The 15,873-nt window shown below is 40.7% G+C and overlaps 1 protein-coding gene across 1 annotated transcript in view; it reads left to right on the plus strand.

The window, feature by feature from the left end:
• rtn4r (reticulon 4 receptor) overlaps window positions 1-14,885 on the plus strand; it is a 46,681-nt gene extending 31,796 nt beyond the window's left edge. The window contains exon 2 of the mRNA XM_061038410.1: window positions 12,817-14,885. Coding sequence (XP_060894393.1) covers window positions 12,817-14,195 — 1,379 coding nt within the window. The 3' untranslated portion in view covers window positions 14,196-14,885. The remainder of the gene's footprint in view (window positions 1-12,816) is intronic.
• Window positions 14,886-15,873: the final 988 nt, after the last annotated feature.

Below are 15,873 nucleotides of genomic sequence, written 5' to 3' on the forward strand. Positions count from 1 at the left end.
AAATGAGCTGTTTAGTCAAGAGTGAAACCTCAGACAGAGAGAAGGGGATGTGTATCACACTGGAGAGGAATATTTTTCTGACGTTCATGGCGGTAGAATTACATCGTTGTTGACCTTAGTCAGTGGAGCTGGCAGTGCTAAACTTCACGGTGGTTTAGTATTCTAGTGATTTCCACTTTTAAAAGTCTGGTGTTTTATTTTTATGACAATATCGGTCTGAAAAATTAATTCATGTCGCTCACTCGAGATAACAATGCTGGTGTTTCTGTGAGAACAACCAGAATTAAGTTGTTATCACGGGAACATGAGCGTGGTTATTTCAAGATAGGGACATGAAAAAGTCAGTCTCAAGAAAACAACCCTAAATTATTTATTATCACAGGGAAACTGAGTGAAATAAAATGTATGTCCTCTGAGGACTTCCTCTACAACCTTCTTCCTTACTGGAATTTCTACTACATTTTAGTTTTTATCATCTCATACTGTGGCAGAGGATTTTAGGCTACAGTTTGAGGCATATTTCACCTTCATTAAAGTGCTTAAACTTCAGTTGTGAAACTTAAAGGGATATATCAGAGCATCAACTTAAGATCTACTTTTTTACCTTGTTTTAACTTCGATCCAGTCTAGTTTTTTTACTTCTACAAATAAACTGTTTTTTGTTTTTCACCCTGTTCTCTGTAACTCCCGTGGCGTTTCATTTTCAGCCCAAATGCTGCAATAGTTGTCATTTCTCTTTAAAGCACAACAGAAAATAGAGCCCTTACAGTGTGCTTGAAGGTCTTTATTCTCCACACTGCTCCAATATATACAGTAAACAGTGTTTGAGTCAACAGAGGGGGCCGAATTCACTTTCAGAGCTGCAGTTTTCACATGCTTTGGGTTTAAGTGGAAAGTCTAGGTTAGAGAATGAATCAGATATATGCGGAGGCAGGAGTAGATATGAGATCCTATAGCTCACTCATGTCAAAAATCCACCTACATAGGCTTACACACAGTATTGCAGCCTCCACAAATATTTACCGGATTCTCACTATAGTTTTGTTGCGCAACAAACCCCATCATATTGCTTTGACAGCACTATTTAGGAAAGAATGGCCTGCAGAAAAAGCCCAGTGTGATGGGAAGAAAACACTGCTGAGAACAGTGCTGTTGTTACAGGGCAGAGCAGCAGAAGTAGGCCTCTTTTTATTGCCTCTAATACATTTGCTTGCAGGAACTGACTCCGAAGATGAAAGGAAGGGAGAGGTTTGTCTTTTCCAGGTCAACATGCCTCCAGGGCTGCCTACACATCCAAAATAGATGGATCCAAAAGAAAGTTAGCCAGAATTAGTTAGCGCTTGCACGATGATCTACCAAATATTCTTAAATTTATTTTAGTCTTTTTTTTTATGTTCTGCTTTTCTCAGGACATCTCTCGTCCTCAGGTGCTTTCTTACAGATACTTGTGGGCACATTGTGTCTCTGTGTTCAGCCCACTGCGTTTGTGATGAGTCATTCACAGGCTGAGAAAAATAAATTAGGCTCATTGTTCGAGGTAATGGATATCTTATGGCTATACCTAATGAGTCCGTGTTTGACAGCATGTGTCTTGTGAGATTAAACATGTAGACATTCTGGCATGGTGAAATAGACCATGCAAACACTAAGCCCACATCAACAAACCGGTCAGCAACCATAAAACTACAAACCTGGCTCCACCTGCCCACCCTTATTCCAGTAAGCTGCCTCATTCATCTTCGTTCTCTCGAGATCTCATCGACCTGCCTTTCTCAGCGACGACAGTCCAGGCGCTCTCTGTCAATCACATGTCATTAAAAGTGCCCTGTTCTTCTCGCTAGAGCAGGCCATATATCCCACATGATTCCCCTCAGGCATGTCTTTCAAATGAACACTCTCCCACATAAGTCAGGTTGTGGACCTGAGCTGCTTTGCGGCTACAATCACTAATAACAGCCTGATGAACACTGTGCTGTATGACCTGACATCGCATGGCGATCTATCATTTTATCTGTCTACATTTTTGTGGCAGCAGGGAGTGCACTTCAACCAGCTTGTTTGTGCACGGGGTGTTTTAAAGAACACTTAATTTGTTGTCTGTTTATCAGCTTTCCTCTCAGGACTGTGAGCACAGATGGCCAGCTTCAATATTACATTTTCAGAATTTGAAGTTCAAAGCAAAAAAATAAAAAAATAAATAAAGAAAAGAAGTTATATAATTTTGAAGGAAAAAAAACAATCACGGAATAGTCTCGCCAATAGTGATGGCGATGACATGATCCTACCAAAATGAAGACCAGGAATTGAAAAAATGTTGTTTTATATATATATATATATATATATATAGATATATACATATACAGTATATCCCTGTAGGGCAGCAGAAACAAGCTGTATACACATATTGAAAGAAAAACCACTACTATTAATAAATTAAACAATTAGTAGCCTAACTAAAACTAATATTAGAAATATAAAGACTTACTTATTAATAACTTCAGATAACAACATTATTTTGATTCAATGTTCTTATTGATTCACGTCTCCTGCTGTCTGGTTAATGTCCAAAATGATTTATTTTCTGCCTTTTCATTAGCTGCTGAGTGAATTTCTTTGCTCTTCTTTCTCTTTGCCAGCCAAATGTTCAGTTTTTTTAGCTATCAACCTTAAAAAAATGTGCAGTAATTAATCAAACATATTGTTTATATTGACTTAAACCATTTTGTTTGGGAGCTGTAGAAGTTGCTTGAATACTCAGATTAATTGCTGGATTGAATGCTCTTACTGGTTACATTTCATTCATGGTAAATATGAAAATAAAATAAAATATGCTGCTCTAAAAATAAAAATCGATGGACTCCTTCACAAAGGGAAAATCCAAAGAAAATGCTGGAGCACACATATTACTTAAGGTAATCTAATAAGTTGCAAAGGACATTTCGACTGAGTCCAACCTATGTTGCCCTAAAGCACCAGCTCACCCTTTGAACCATCTGTCTGTATCCGTATGTGAAGTGTGTGGGTTTGATGGAAGTTACATCTAGATATACTGAGCATCCTAACCACTTCAGTGAGGACGAGTTCAGTGATGTTTGCAGCTTTTTGAAGCCTCACTTGCTGGTAAAGCACGTCTTTCTGGGGTTGCCAAGCCTCAGTCAGTCTGAGGTGATTGCAGATGACACATTTGCACTGAGTCTGCATAGTCAGCTGGCCAATTCAGCAGAGTGCAATATAGCGAAACTGGAGAAGAGCTGGGGAAGGTTAGATGACACATTATGGCAGTAAAAAGGGTGTCAATAATGGTTTGTCTTGTGAAGCAATCTAGGTCTCATTTTCAACACTTCTCGCCTCAGGCAGTCGATCTACCTGTTTCAATCAGTGCTTTTTCACATGAATGACAAATCTGCCTACTCAGAGAACTCTGTGCTCGACAGTACATTCACCTTCAAATGTCTAATATGTATGCTTGCAATTGTTTCAGTCCTGGGCACAAGGGCTTTGCAAGGTTAAGTAGATAGTCCATGTCAAGAACAAATCTGCAAAAAAAGGTTCTAGCAATTTAGAATACCTTCCTAGTTTCCCCTGCAGCTACACTTTCCGACACAGCAATCCTCCAAACCATCTTAATAGATTACTCCCAGGATGACTTTGGCTTAGTCTAGACCGGTCAAAGATTAAGTGCTTGGTTGATGTATTTTTCCTCTCGATTGTAACTCACACAAACACAACACTTCATCCAGAGTAAGTTTCTCTTTCGACAAGCACAACAAGTGCCAGTCTAAGAGGGCCGCTGCCAAACAACAGGAATTTGGTTGTCATGAAGCTGTCAGAGCCAAGTTGAGTGTAATGTTTGCACCCGCTCAATTTCCAGGCCTTGTAAACAGAGTCGAGCATTCTTTAAGAGCTCTAAATGTGCCTCCAGCAAAGGCATGCTACAATGACATCAAACTATACCACCACTCATTACAAACGTGTTTTCTGCTCGGACCACCTCAATGTGCTTTCTCATCTTCTCTTGTCTAGATGCCTAGATAGACACGGGTGCCTGTGGGTGCTCTTTTTTTTTTCTGCAGTTGACACTCCACACATATTTTCATCCAATATTTACTGGGGTTGTTATCCTTTTTAGATTAAAACAGCAGTGATTCATTAGCCTCCGTTTGCTTCCATGCAAAGTGCAGCGCATTAACTGTGAGGGCTCGTGATCCTCAATGATTTCAAATTGTTGACACGATAGCCCCCAAACTGCATGAGGCACCAGTTTGTGGAGCGGTGAATCATGTCTATGAATAACACTTCAAATGTGAGGACCCCTTTTAAAATGTGATACACCCCTTCTTCTCAGAGTCATAACTTAGTCAGATGGGAACGCAAGCCTGCTTCTGAAATTTATGAATACATTTATCACAGTAATTATAGCTCAAAATAGGAGCCAAAAAAAAATAAGGCACGATTGCAGAAATCTCAATATTGACGGAGTAAAGGGGCCTTATGTGCAGCTTACACAGCTCTAACTCCAAGACAGCATATATCTGCCCCCTTAATTTACATTTTGTCAGCAGGAAATCAGAACGTTTTATTTTTTTCATCTGTCTTTTTTCTCCTCTATTCCTTAGTGCTCAGCTTGTTTTGATTTCCTGATATCTTTTGTATTCATCTTTTGAAGAGATTACCAAGATTTGGCTTATCCTCAAAACTATAATTTTCTTGACTGACAATGTAAAAAGACTATTCAAATGGATTAAAATTCAAACTTAAAATAGATAAAGTAGACTAAATATGTAAGTGGACACTGATCAGACTAACAATGGGAAACAAATGAACAGAGCTGTATGCAAGTAGACAAACAACGAGTGAGTAAAGTGATAATAGCGCAACGAAGAACAAAGGTACAATGGGACATAAATGTAACCAGAGCTGTATGAAAAACAGATATCAAAAGAATGAAGTGATAGTGCATGAAGAACAAGTATTAAGCAGAAGGCAGTTAAGGTAGATAATGAGGTAAATTGGTAAAGAAAGTTCACTGTTTAGAGAGTCTAGCTTGGATGGTTAGCATCCTTTAAGATATATAGGTCTCGACTGGTATCATGCTGTATCTTAATATTTATTCAGGTTAGAATGTGAAACATATCCTCGTTGTACTAGAGGCTGCTGACACACAACTACAACTTTAAACAAAAAAGAGTATGCTTTCTTAAATGTTCTTAACACCTGTGCTAAAGTCTGCCTAAGAGCTAAGCAACACCGAGACACATGGGGCATGTTCTGAGCTCCCCTCATTTATTTTCTCTCCAGCCATGTGGAGATAAGATAAAGCCTTACACACTCCGTTAAGCAAAAATGCTTGGCTGCACTGCTGGCAGCCTGCACAGCACACAAAAAATACCCAAAGTAGGGCATTCTGAATTTTTTTTTTTTTATTCCTCTGTGGCTTGAAGAGTGCATCTGGACACCCCGCATACTCACGCTCTGTGGACGCCTGCATTATTTTCAGCTTACACCACTTGAATTATGCATTTTACATGGTTCCACGTGTGGAAATTGCCCATGTCTGTGACATGTGGAGGAGGGCACAAAGCTGGATTTCAGCCATTCTGCAAAACCTCATGGGTGGACTTGAATCCGAACACCTTCTGTAGAACATTTCACAGTGAAATGCAACAGCACTGAGGGCCTTTTGGTTTGCTGCCAACTATACAATAGAGTTGTGAGGAATGTGTCATTTCTGCCCCTTTATACGGCAGCACTATGCCACCACACTACAATTAATCCACTGTAGTGGCATTTAAGCATATCTAACTCCATTCCAGCTGTCTTTAAATGCAACTTAGAGGAAAAAGCACAGCCATTTTAGCAACCAGGCTGATTGATAGTTACAGGAGTGCAGCCCATGTATACAGCAAGAGGTGTAAATTGTGTCAATGTTTTGCTTTAAGGGACACTTTACCAATTGTAAATGACAGGATTTAACAGTCACAATGACTGCTGAATAGCTTGAGGGAAAAAAAGCTTTTTGGCTGTTATTCTGGCTCTGGAGGAGATTTGTAAAGTCTGACATAAAAGACTAGTAACAATGCCAGAGGTTTTAAACCTTGGCTTGAAGACTCAAATTTGTCATGGAAGTAGCTTTGAATACAAACGGTGTGTTTTGAAAGAATTAGGCATTTTCCAGGCAGAAAGGGCAAATAAAGGATGGTTATTGATCTGCAGTTGTTGATGTGGGATCAATCACTTCTGAAGCTTGACCTAGGGACTAAAAGTCAGAATATTCCATCCTTTGATTTTCCAGCATTGATTGTAAGAGTTCTTTTTAAATGTCTTTCTCTTCCCCTCGGCATATTCAATAGCAATGCAATATCATCATCATCATTATTGACGGACTCAGGAGTCCATTAGAAAACAGATAAAGACAAACAAGATACAAAGACAAACAAACAGACAAAACACCAGTATTATAAAAGGGAGGGAGGACTGTTGTCTCACAGAACTGTGATTTGGATTTGTCAACAGCTTAATAATGGAGTTCTGAGAATCCTTCAATTGGAAGATGAATTTGTGCATCAGGTTTCTCATCAGAGCAACGGTCTTATTCTATTTCTAGAATTCTATTCTATTCTATTCTAGGTACATTTAGCAAACATGAATTAGAATTTAGCCACTAGAATCTTACTCCAAAAGTATTAACAGCACTTACAGTATCAAAATTAAAAGTATCAATTGTTCAGAAGTATATAGTGTATTTGCAATGTGCAAGCAGCATTTTATTGCTGAATCATTTCAAGGTGGCACCAATTTAACTGATAACGAGGAGTCAAAAATTACCAATCTGGCTACGATATGATGTGAAGACCTCTGCGAATCCTAGATGTCTATATCACAGTTAAAAAAGGTTTATCACTTTGGTAAATTTACTCTCTCAGGTTTCGTCTAACCACTATATACAGCTGCTGCAGTTTGTAAATGTTGAGCATATCACAGTCCTGAGTGATCTCCTGCTGAGTGAGGATCTGAGCTGCTGGGAGGTCAGCGCATCACTCAGGGGTCGATGGTAATTTGATGGCAGTTGTTGAAAGGGAGAACTCTTCACTTCCACTTTATCTTCCAATTGCTCACCGGACGAGCAGGGATTCGATCCGACAGCCCTCTGATTGCGAGCTCATTCTCTCACCATCAGCCCTCTGCCTATTGTTACATGCTGTCACTTCCCCCCTAGTTTGATGTGACAACCTATCCTACAGCTGTAATGTCAAACAAGAAGCATTTATTTTATGTGCAGTGCTACTGATTCTATTTTTCTCACTCTCATGTACGCCACATATGTTCACATGCATGCATAAAGATCCGTACAGACCCTCTGTCCCCCACACACACTGTTGTCTGGCTTTTCTTCCTTCCTCTGCTTCCCTCAGTTATTCATGAGCCATCTGCTTGGGCGAGTGCTGTGTCAGATGTGTGTCAAACAGGACCTCATCTGTCCCCCGGTTCATCTTCTAATTGTGTCCTCGTGTGTATGCGGCAGTCCCCGCCACTGACGCCCCAACAACACTCCACTGTAAGCCAAGGGACTCCATCTCGGCTCTCTGGTCCATCATGTCCCAAATAACCTGTTTAATATGATGTGTGCATCTTTATTTGAGAACAGAGCATCTGGTTCATCAATGTTGTAAGGGCAAGCATAGATCAGGTTTTGTGTACTCGTGTGGTGGTTTGTGTTCGGTGTATAATGTCGACTTGAGACACAGAAATCTGGAGGATTTTTTCCAAAAATACAATAATATATAGTTCTTCACTCTTCCTGCAACCAAAATAACATCAAAGCTAGACACCAATGAGAATCAAAATTAGACTGCATCAAGGTTGGAGCAGTTCTGGGATCTACAAGAAATGAAATATAACCTGACCTAGAAGTTGGAATAACTGTGTTGAAAACTGAGTAAAAGAAGAAAAACAGCTCTTTTGAACACTTTTCTTTCAGTGACAGGGTAAATATGGTGTCCATAAAAGGGCCAATGTGGCCTTCTGATCACAAACCCGTTCCATATGAATGTGCCATAAACCAGCCAATCCCTCTGCAATTCAGAGACGCTCTTGAAAGTGAAGAGCATTTCTTCTCTATAATAAGACCTTTTCATAGGCTTATGACGGGAAAGAGGTTCAAAGCAAATTTAAATGGAATATTCTCCTGGTCTGCCATGACAGTGTTACTGTAGGCTACTCTGTAATTCTGGCCTCTCTGAAAGTAGCACTTTATCACAAACTCGACTGAAGTTCAAACAGAAACGTTGATTGTGGGCCAAAAGTTCCACGCTTACATGACAAGAAGTATGACAGACTGAAATACATATGGACAGATAAACTAGCAAGCCTCAATAAAAAGGTAAAAGCGAGTCAAAGTAATGTAAAAAATTACATAGACTTATAATTAAAAAAATAAAAAATTAATTAAAAAAACAGAATTAAAGGTAGATGCAATAAAAAAGTAAACATTTGCAGTGATGCATATTGATGATATAAAGATGATTATGCAGTGCTACACGGCCAGTATGAACACGTCATATTTGGTTTTGCTTGAAAGATAAGAACAAGCAGCAGAAGGGAGAGCAGAAGGATGCAGAACCGTCAGCCATTGATGAGAGAGAAAACAGAAATAAACTCAACCAAAACATTGTTAAAATTATTCACAGAACAGAGACAGCGTCTGAGTCCCAGTAACCTGTCCGTCTAAACCTGGAAAATAAATACACCAAAGAGTAAAACAGAGTTATGAAAAGCCATTCTGCAGCAGGAACTTGGGACTAAATGAGAAACTCAAGAGTATTTCCAATATAAGGGTCATGGTTCTAGGGACTTCATCATACCCCCCAAATCCAGTCCAAGATAGGGGCTTGTTCTCTTTGATTTTGGGGATGGGAATTGTAATGCTCAACATTTGTGATTTGTCAAGTCTCCCACTGTTCAGAAGACTCTTTAACATGTCAGTGGACCATGTTTCTTGAATTTCACAGGTAGGTCCTTAGACTTGTGGAAATTCTAAAGACCTGTGGACACACAAAAACAGGCTTGAAGAACCTTTCAATTACTTGAAAAGTACTTGAAAATATTACAATCCAGATTAAGGCAACTTTATTTATTCCAGAGGGCAATTCCATTTTAAAACTTTACCAAGACTACCCAGTGAATTTCATCTGTCCATGTAAACTTTTTAAAGTTCAAACTAATATTTTCAGGGGTCAGAACTCCAACAAGGAGCAAAGATTGTAATCTTTGTTTTTGTGTTCAGATGAACTCCTCAGACGAACTATGGGGGAACTATGATTTTGTTAAGTCATTGCTGCACCGAGTGATTGCCCTTTAGTACCCTCAGCTCATAAAGTCATTTATAGCCGCCTTGGCTGTGCTAAAATTGGGCACATACAACTGTCATATCCAATACACTTTCCCTAAGTTATTCCTTTCAAAGGGCTATAAAAACAATTTACGTATGCATGGTTGGATTCACACAAGATACATGACCTTAGAGAGGGGGATCATGACTATATTAAATGCAGGCCTGCCTCTGAGCATCACAATAATGTATGATTTCAGAAAAGAGGCCAGGAGGTCCCTCTGGAGAGCGACTGTGATTCATCTCTGACAGAGACATCACTTCCTCTCCGGGCCGAGGGGATAACGCTGTCATGTTAGTTGCCTTGCCCAATCCCCGGCCCTTCAAAGTAAAGCCACCGTGATGAATCTGGGGCCCTTGAACGCACCGGCCTGACATGCCCTTTGTGTTCATTGTGATTTCTGAGTGCAAGGAGTGGCTTTAATACACGTTGTATTTGCACAATAAGACAAAAAGGAAAGCTGGGAGGTTTGTTTTTCCAGTCCCCAACATGCCAGGGACACATGCAAATGAGCGAGGAGTCTGGCTAAGTGATGCACTCATAGAATAAGTAAACAAAGCTGTCTGGGCCCACTCATACTGCTCCTGTGGGCAGCTCTCTGTTTTGCTACTGAATGTTGTGTCCTCTAGCAGCAACCAGAGATCTGATAGCACTATTTTTGGCTGAATTTGCTGTTGTGATGATATCATTCATCTCCATCATTGGCTACTTTCATGCCAAAGCTTGTTCCTCTGAGTATTTAATCGTTCGTTTTGACCACAGGACAAAACTCTCCTGGAATCCATACTAATGGAATTTTTTGAGTTGTTAAGGAAGGACAGGGCAGGTTTCACTGCAGGACTGTCTTATTGTCATGCTTGAAGCTTGTGTAATAAAATCACAATCTTCACCTCAGGATACAAGTAAGGGACACTTACAGGCCAATATCCAATTTTTGGTACAAACCAATATCAGCCTGATTTAATGTCCTTACCAGGGTGTCCTCAGCAGCATCGATGATTTTGGAGAATAGGTTTTGACAGACAATTGAATTGGTTGAGCACAGAAGCTGTATCACAGATGAAAAAGTGGTCGCCTGAAATTCTTGAACCTGCCATACACTGCCGTGCTCCATGTTGTAAATAGAAGTATTTGTCTTGATGGAAAAAGAAAGGATGTACTTTACTTTAAGCTGAAGGGGCTACAGTGTCAGTCAGGTGGACACAAAGAGGTTTGTCTGGTCCTAAACAGAGTGATAATAGCTACTGCACTATAATATAGCTATTAGAAAAGAGGCCACTGGCAGGATCTAAAACAGGAAGGCAGTGCCCTGAGTCTTGTTTTGACACAGCAGATATGGAAAAGATTAAGTGTTGAAACCAAAGCTGGCAGAGGACGATAAGGAATGGATTTTTCTCTCAACCACAGCCATGATCTTCTGAGATATTGAAGTTTGTGTTGAGAACTAAGAGCAACATGTTGATACCTTTATGTGTAATCTTTGGTACGATTTAGAATTAAAGCAAAGACGTGTAAAAACAGGAGGGGAAAGTCATGCTATGTTGTTCGATCAATAGCGTGAAGATGATACACAAGTCTCTAGAGGGGAAGGAGGGAGGTCTAACTGAGAAGTCACACAGAGGTTATTCAGAAGTGCGATAACGACAGAGTGTATAATACAAAGATGTCAAGAAGGCATGTCTTCCAGATTTATGTTTGCATCATATGGTAATGCAATCAGTGTGGAGTAGATTTGAAGATGCTTTGAGTGAACAAAAAATAATTGGGACGAAGTTTATGACATTGCGGGGCTTTCGGTGTCATTCAACAGATGCTAACAAAGATGAGCCGTATTATGCCGGGAGCCCAGGAAACCAGGCTTTGACATGCAACGCGTGGGTGGAAATAGCCTCTTAATGAATAGACAGCAGAAGGGGGAAAAATTGAAGACGGGCGGAAGAGATACACGAAGCGTGCGGCGTGATAAAATATTGCTATTGTTAGGCACTACTGAGGGGAAAAAGTGCTGCGATGCAGAAAGAGTGGGAAGTCTTGACAGCTTTCCGGTGGCAGTCTGACGGCTGAGCAGGGAGATTGGAAGGAAAGTGCAACAGAGGGCTGCTGTCAGGCCACACCAGAGCTCCGTTTAACAAGGTCCAGAGATGAGCTGCACCACAACACATTGCAAGGGAATGAGATGAGGGAGAGTGGGGATGGAGGGAGGGCTGAGTAAGGCTCATGCATTTTTCTACAGCCTTGCTACCTGTCATGCTTGCAAGCCACAGAGTCTTCACATGTGCATGGAAGCAGAGATTGAAAATCCTCAGTGAGGACAGAAGACGGATTCAGAGATTTGGGGGAGCACCTGCTATTGGATTCTGATACTAGACATCCTTTGACACCATTCATTCTTCATGGAGGAATGACCCAATAGATGCACTCAATTTCTACCTCAGCTGTACCTGCATGTCAAAAGTGATCATTCACATGTGGTTATCCAGCCCATTTCACTCACCATGGTGAAGTGCAGCAATCTGATCTGAACCACTGAAGAGGACAGGCAGAAATAATTAATGAAAGCAAATGCGGAATATGCCTCATTTTAAACATGGATGCCTTCAGGGCAAACACATACAAGCTTCTTTACAAACCTCCCTCTGAGAGCTACCATACCTCCTGTATATCTCATCTTCATGCTGCACTCAGGAAAAATGCTTCAGTCAAGCCTGTGCAGTGGAAACTCTAGCAGGGCCTCTATAGCCCTCTTTCCATCTTGGCTCCAGGCATCAATCTTCCAGCCTGGCATGAAAGCTTATCTCCCAGCGTCAGGCTAAATGTCAACCTCAGGAACGCTACAACACCATTAGTTATGTCCGCCCTATTAGAGGCAAGCTAATTCCACATAAAAGCCACCCACCCAATTTTAAATGAGGCTGCCTGCCCAGGACTCTCCACAGCTGTTTAGGGCGTCCTGTCAGCAGAGACAGCAGGGAGAGGATGTGTCCCCAGATCTAAATAACATCACTGCTAAAAAAAAACAAAAAACATGCTGAGTCACTTATGAAGAGGATTCCCTGTTCTTCAGTTTTGTGATTGATGTTACACTTCATGCAAGAACATCTGGGGGATTTTCTGGGTACATCATTCAATGATGTCTGCATTGCCTTTGGCTCAAACTAACCAAATCAAACATGTCTGCTACACTAGTTTTCAGATTAATAACCTATAACTGGACATCTATTTGATCTGTAATTTGTAAGATTTGCCATCATGCTCTACATCTGACTAATTCTCAAATTTAGCCCGTTCAAATGTTTTGCGTATTACATTCTGACCTGGACTAATTTCCCCATGTTTTGGCTACTTTATTACTACTAACAGTGACTTTTAATATTTACAGAATGTATTAACTAATTCACAATTATTATTTTTTTGTGTGTGTCCATAGGAGGGAGACTCCTGTTTCTGGTGATGTGGCTGAACCTCGTGCCTCAAACTGACAGCTGCCCTGCCAAGTGTGTGTGCTACAGTGAGCCAAGGCCCACTGTGGCCTGTCAACAACAAGGACTGTTTTCAGTTCCTACCGAGATCCCCGTGCGGAGCCAGAGGATATTCCTGCAGAGCAACAAACTAACGGTGGTGAGATCCACCAGCTTCAGCTCTTGCCACAATCTCACTGTTCTCTGGCTCTACTCCAACAACATCAGCTACATTGAAGCTGGAGCCTTCTATGGCTTGGAAAAACTAGAGGAACTGGACATTGGAGACAACAGTAATCTGCGTACCATTAGCCCTACAGCCTTTAGGGGCCTAACTAAGCTGCATACCCTCCACTTGCACAGGTGTGGCCTGTCAGAGCTCCCTGTTGGAGTTTTCCGTGGAATGTTCTCCCTACAGTACCTTTACCTGCAGGATAATAACATTCTCACCCTGCATGATGACACTTTTCTGGACCTTGCCAACCTCACCTATCTCTACCTGCACAATAACAAGATCAAGATAGTAACCGATAACATGTTTCGAGGCTTAATTAATCTGGACCGTCTGCTTCTACACCAAAACCGTGTTATTTTTGTCCAACCAAGGGCTTTTACTGATCTTGGAAAGCTGAAGTCCCTGTTCTTGTTCTTCAACAACCTTACTGTGTTGACTGGGGAGACCATGGACCCACTGGTGACTCTGCAGTATTTGCGTTTAAATGGAAACCAGTGGATCTGTGACTGTCGGGCGAGGACCTTGTGGGATTGGTTCAAACGATTCAAGGGTTCCAGCTCTGAGTTGGAGTGCAATGTCCCTGAGTTCTTGGCTGGAAAGGACCTGAAACGACTTAAGAGTGAAGACTTAGAGGGGTGTGTGGAAACACCTCAGATCCAGACCAATCTCTTCAGCAAGGCACAGTCTGGGAAGTTCCCTTCCACTGAAAATCCACTTGGGGACACTATTCCTAGGTGTTGCCTTGGAGAGAATGACAAGTCCTCCATACTCTCTGGCAAGAGCCGCCAAATCACCAACAACCCCCTTAAGGAAAAGGAAAACATGTCCAAGACTAAATATAAGGACCCAGAACGAACGAAAAATGAGACCGCAAACAAGCAGAACGATGGACCGCTGGGAACCTTGTCCAACACGCTGGAAAAGTCATTGGAAAATCTAAACCCTGATCTTATAGACAATGTGGAATCATCTACAGCCTCAAACAAAAAGAAAAAGAAGTGTTCCAAAAAGCCCAAATCAGATGCACACTGCATCAAAGGCCGGGGTTCTACCTTGCAAGTACTGCCCTCTCTTGTCATTCCCATGATCTGGATATCTCTAGCCATGTCTTAGGACTCCTGATCTGACTCTGAACACAGAACTCAAGATTGTTGATGCTCATGACAATGAAACAAAAGATGCAGTGACATCTACAACAGACAGTGACTGAAAAGCGAGGAGTCATGTTGACCCTACCTGGGCGAGAACAGGCAATGACGAAGACGTTAGAGTACATTTAACAAAATGGATGCCTTTACAGAACACTACAGATCTCATGTATATAATGAATTGGTGCCCAAAATTGTTTGTTCTCTATGTACTTAACTGTACCATGTCTAAGCTACACTTCGGAGACTCCTCCCTTTTTCCCTCTCAAAAGCTTTTACTGCTAAGACAGACGACTGGAAGAATAATAAAAAAAAAAAAGACAAAGACAAACCAACAAAAACAGGAATCAGAGACAGAGCGCACACAAAGAATGTTGGGTCCGATCTCCCCCCCCCCCCCCCCCCCCCCCCCCATTATTTATTCAAAGTGATGCATTTGTTGGGTAATGTTATGTTTTTTATGTTTATAAAAACAGGTGTTTTACCTCCCCCAATTTTAGTTCTATTTTCATGACAGAGAAGGTATATGGGTATCATTTACCAAAAAGAATGCTGTCGATTTGTTCATGGAGATTGCAATGGAACCATAGATATGCATTTTATTTTACTTGTGTACAAGTATGAATATATTATGAATAAAAGTTCTTATTTCGTACATGTTTGATATTGTGTGGTACTTTCCAGGATGACAGAATGGACTCCAGTCTTTGAGATTTTGAGATTTTGTCTTTACAGCCATTTTTATTAATATTGAATGTCTTGTTTTCAGGCTTTTTTAATAGGTGGGCAAAACCAAGCAAATTCAGCCACATTGTTTCCTGAAAGGCGTTTCTGGCTTCAATAGAGGTTTATTATTTTGACTTTTTTAATTGAGTAAATCATTCCAAAATTAATAAATTGAACATTTTGGATTTTCAATTTAAACCAATGATGAAAAAATTGCTGCAGTGCCTTAAGAAAGTAGTAAAGACAAATACTGGGCATCCACTTGCTGCCAATGAGGATCTTTTTGCTCAATTGCCAGTGTACTGTTTAATGAGGGAATGAAAAGCGACATAAAAGGGGACTGCTAAATAAATAATAAATACAGAAAACTGCTAAATGATGCCAACATGAATTTGAATTTACAAAAAGCATTTGCATTCAGCGATTTCAGTAGCTCATATTATGTCTCACTAACCATACTGAGAGCCAAACAATTCTTCCTCCCAAACAGATGGTGGGCCCACTGTGATGCATTCATTGTTTTCAGGATTGTTGGGAAAAGAGATGGCCGACTGTGTCTTCAAATCTGGCTTAATCCCAAACCTCAGGCGTCCTCATTTTTGTTTGTTTTCTCCTCAGCCTCTTTAGGACATTGGCTTCGCAGTGGTTGCCACTCCATTCAAGAACTATGTGAGCCTTTTTTGCAGTGAAACGGAGAGCAGCAATAAAAGGACAACATAACATTAAACGTTTCATTTCTGTGCATTTTGAACTTTTCCCTTTTAATTTCATCTCATATAACCACCTATTTTAACTCAGATCATACATTGGTCAAGGAACCAAGAATAACTTGTTCTAAAATTAAATGATGAAGTCTCCGTTTGATCTTTATTAGTTGCAACTTCAGTTCTCGGTGCAGTCTCTTGGGGCATTCTGAA

Source organism: Labrus mixtus, chromosome 5, assembly GCF_963584025.1.
Source record: "Labrus mixtus chromosome 5, fLabMix1.1, whole genome shotgun sequence".
In the NCBI taxonomy this organism is placed as follows: Eukaryota; Metazoa; Chordata; class Actinopteri; order Labriformes; family Labridae; genus Labrus; species Labrus mixtus.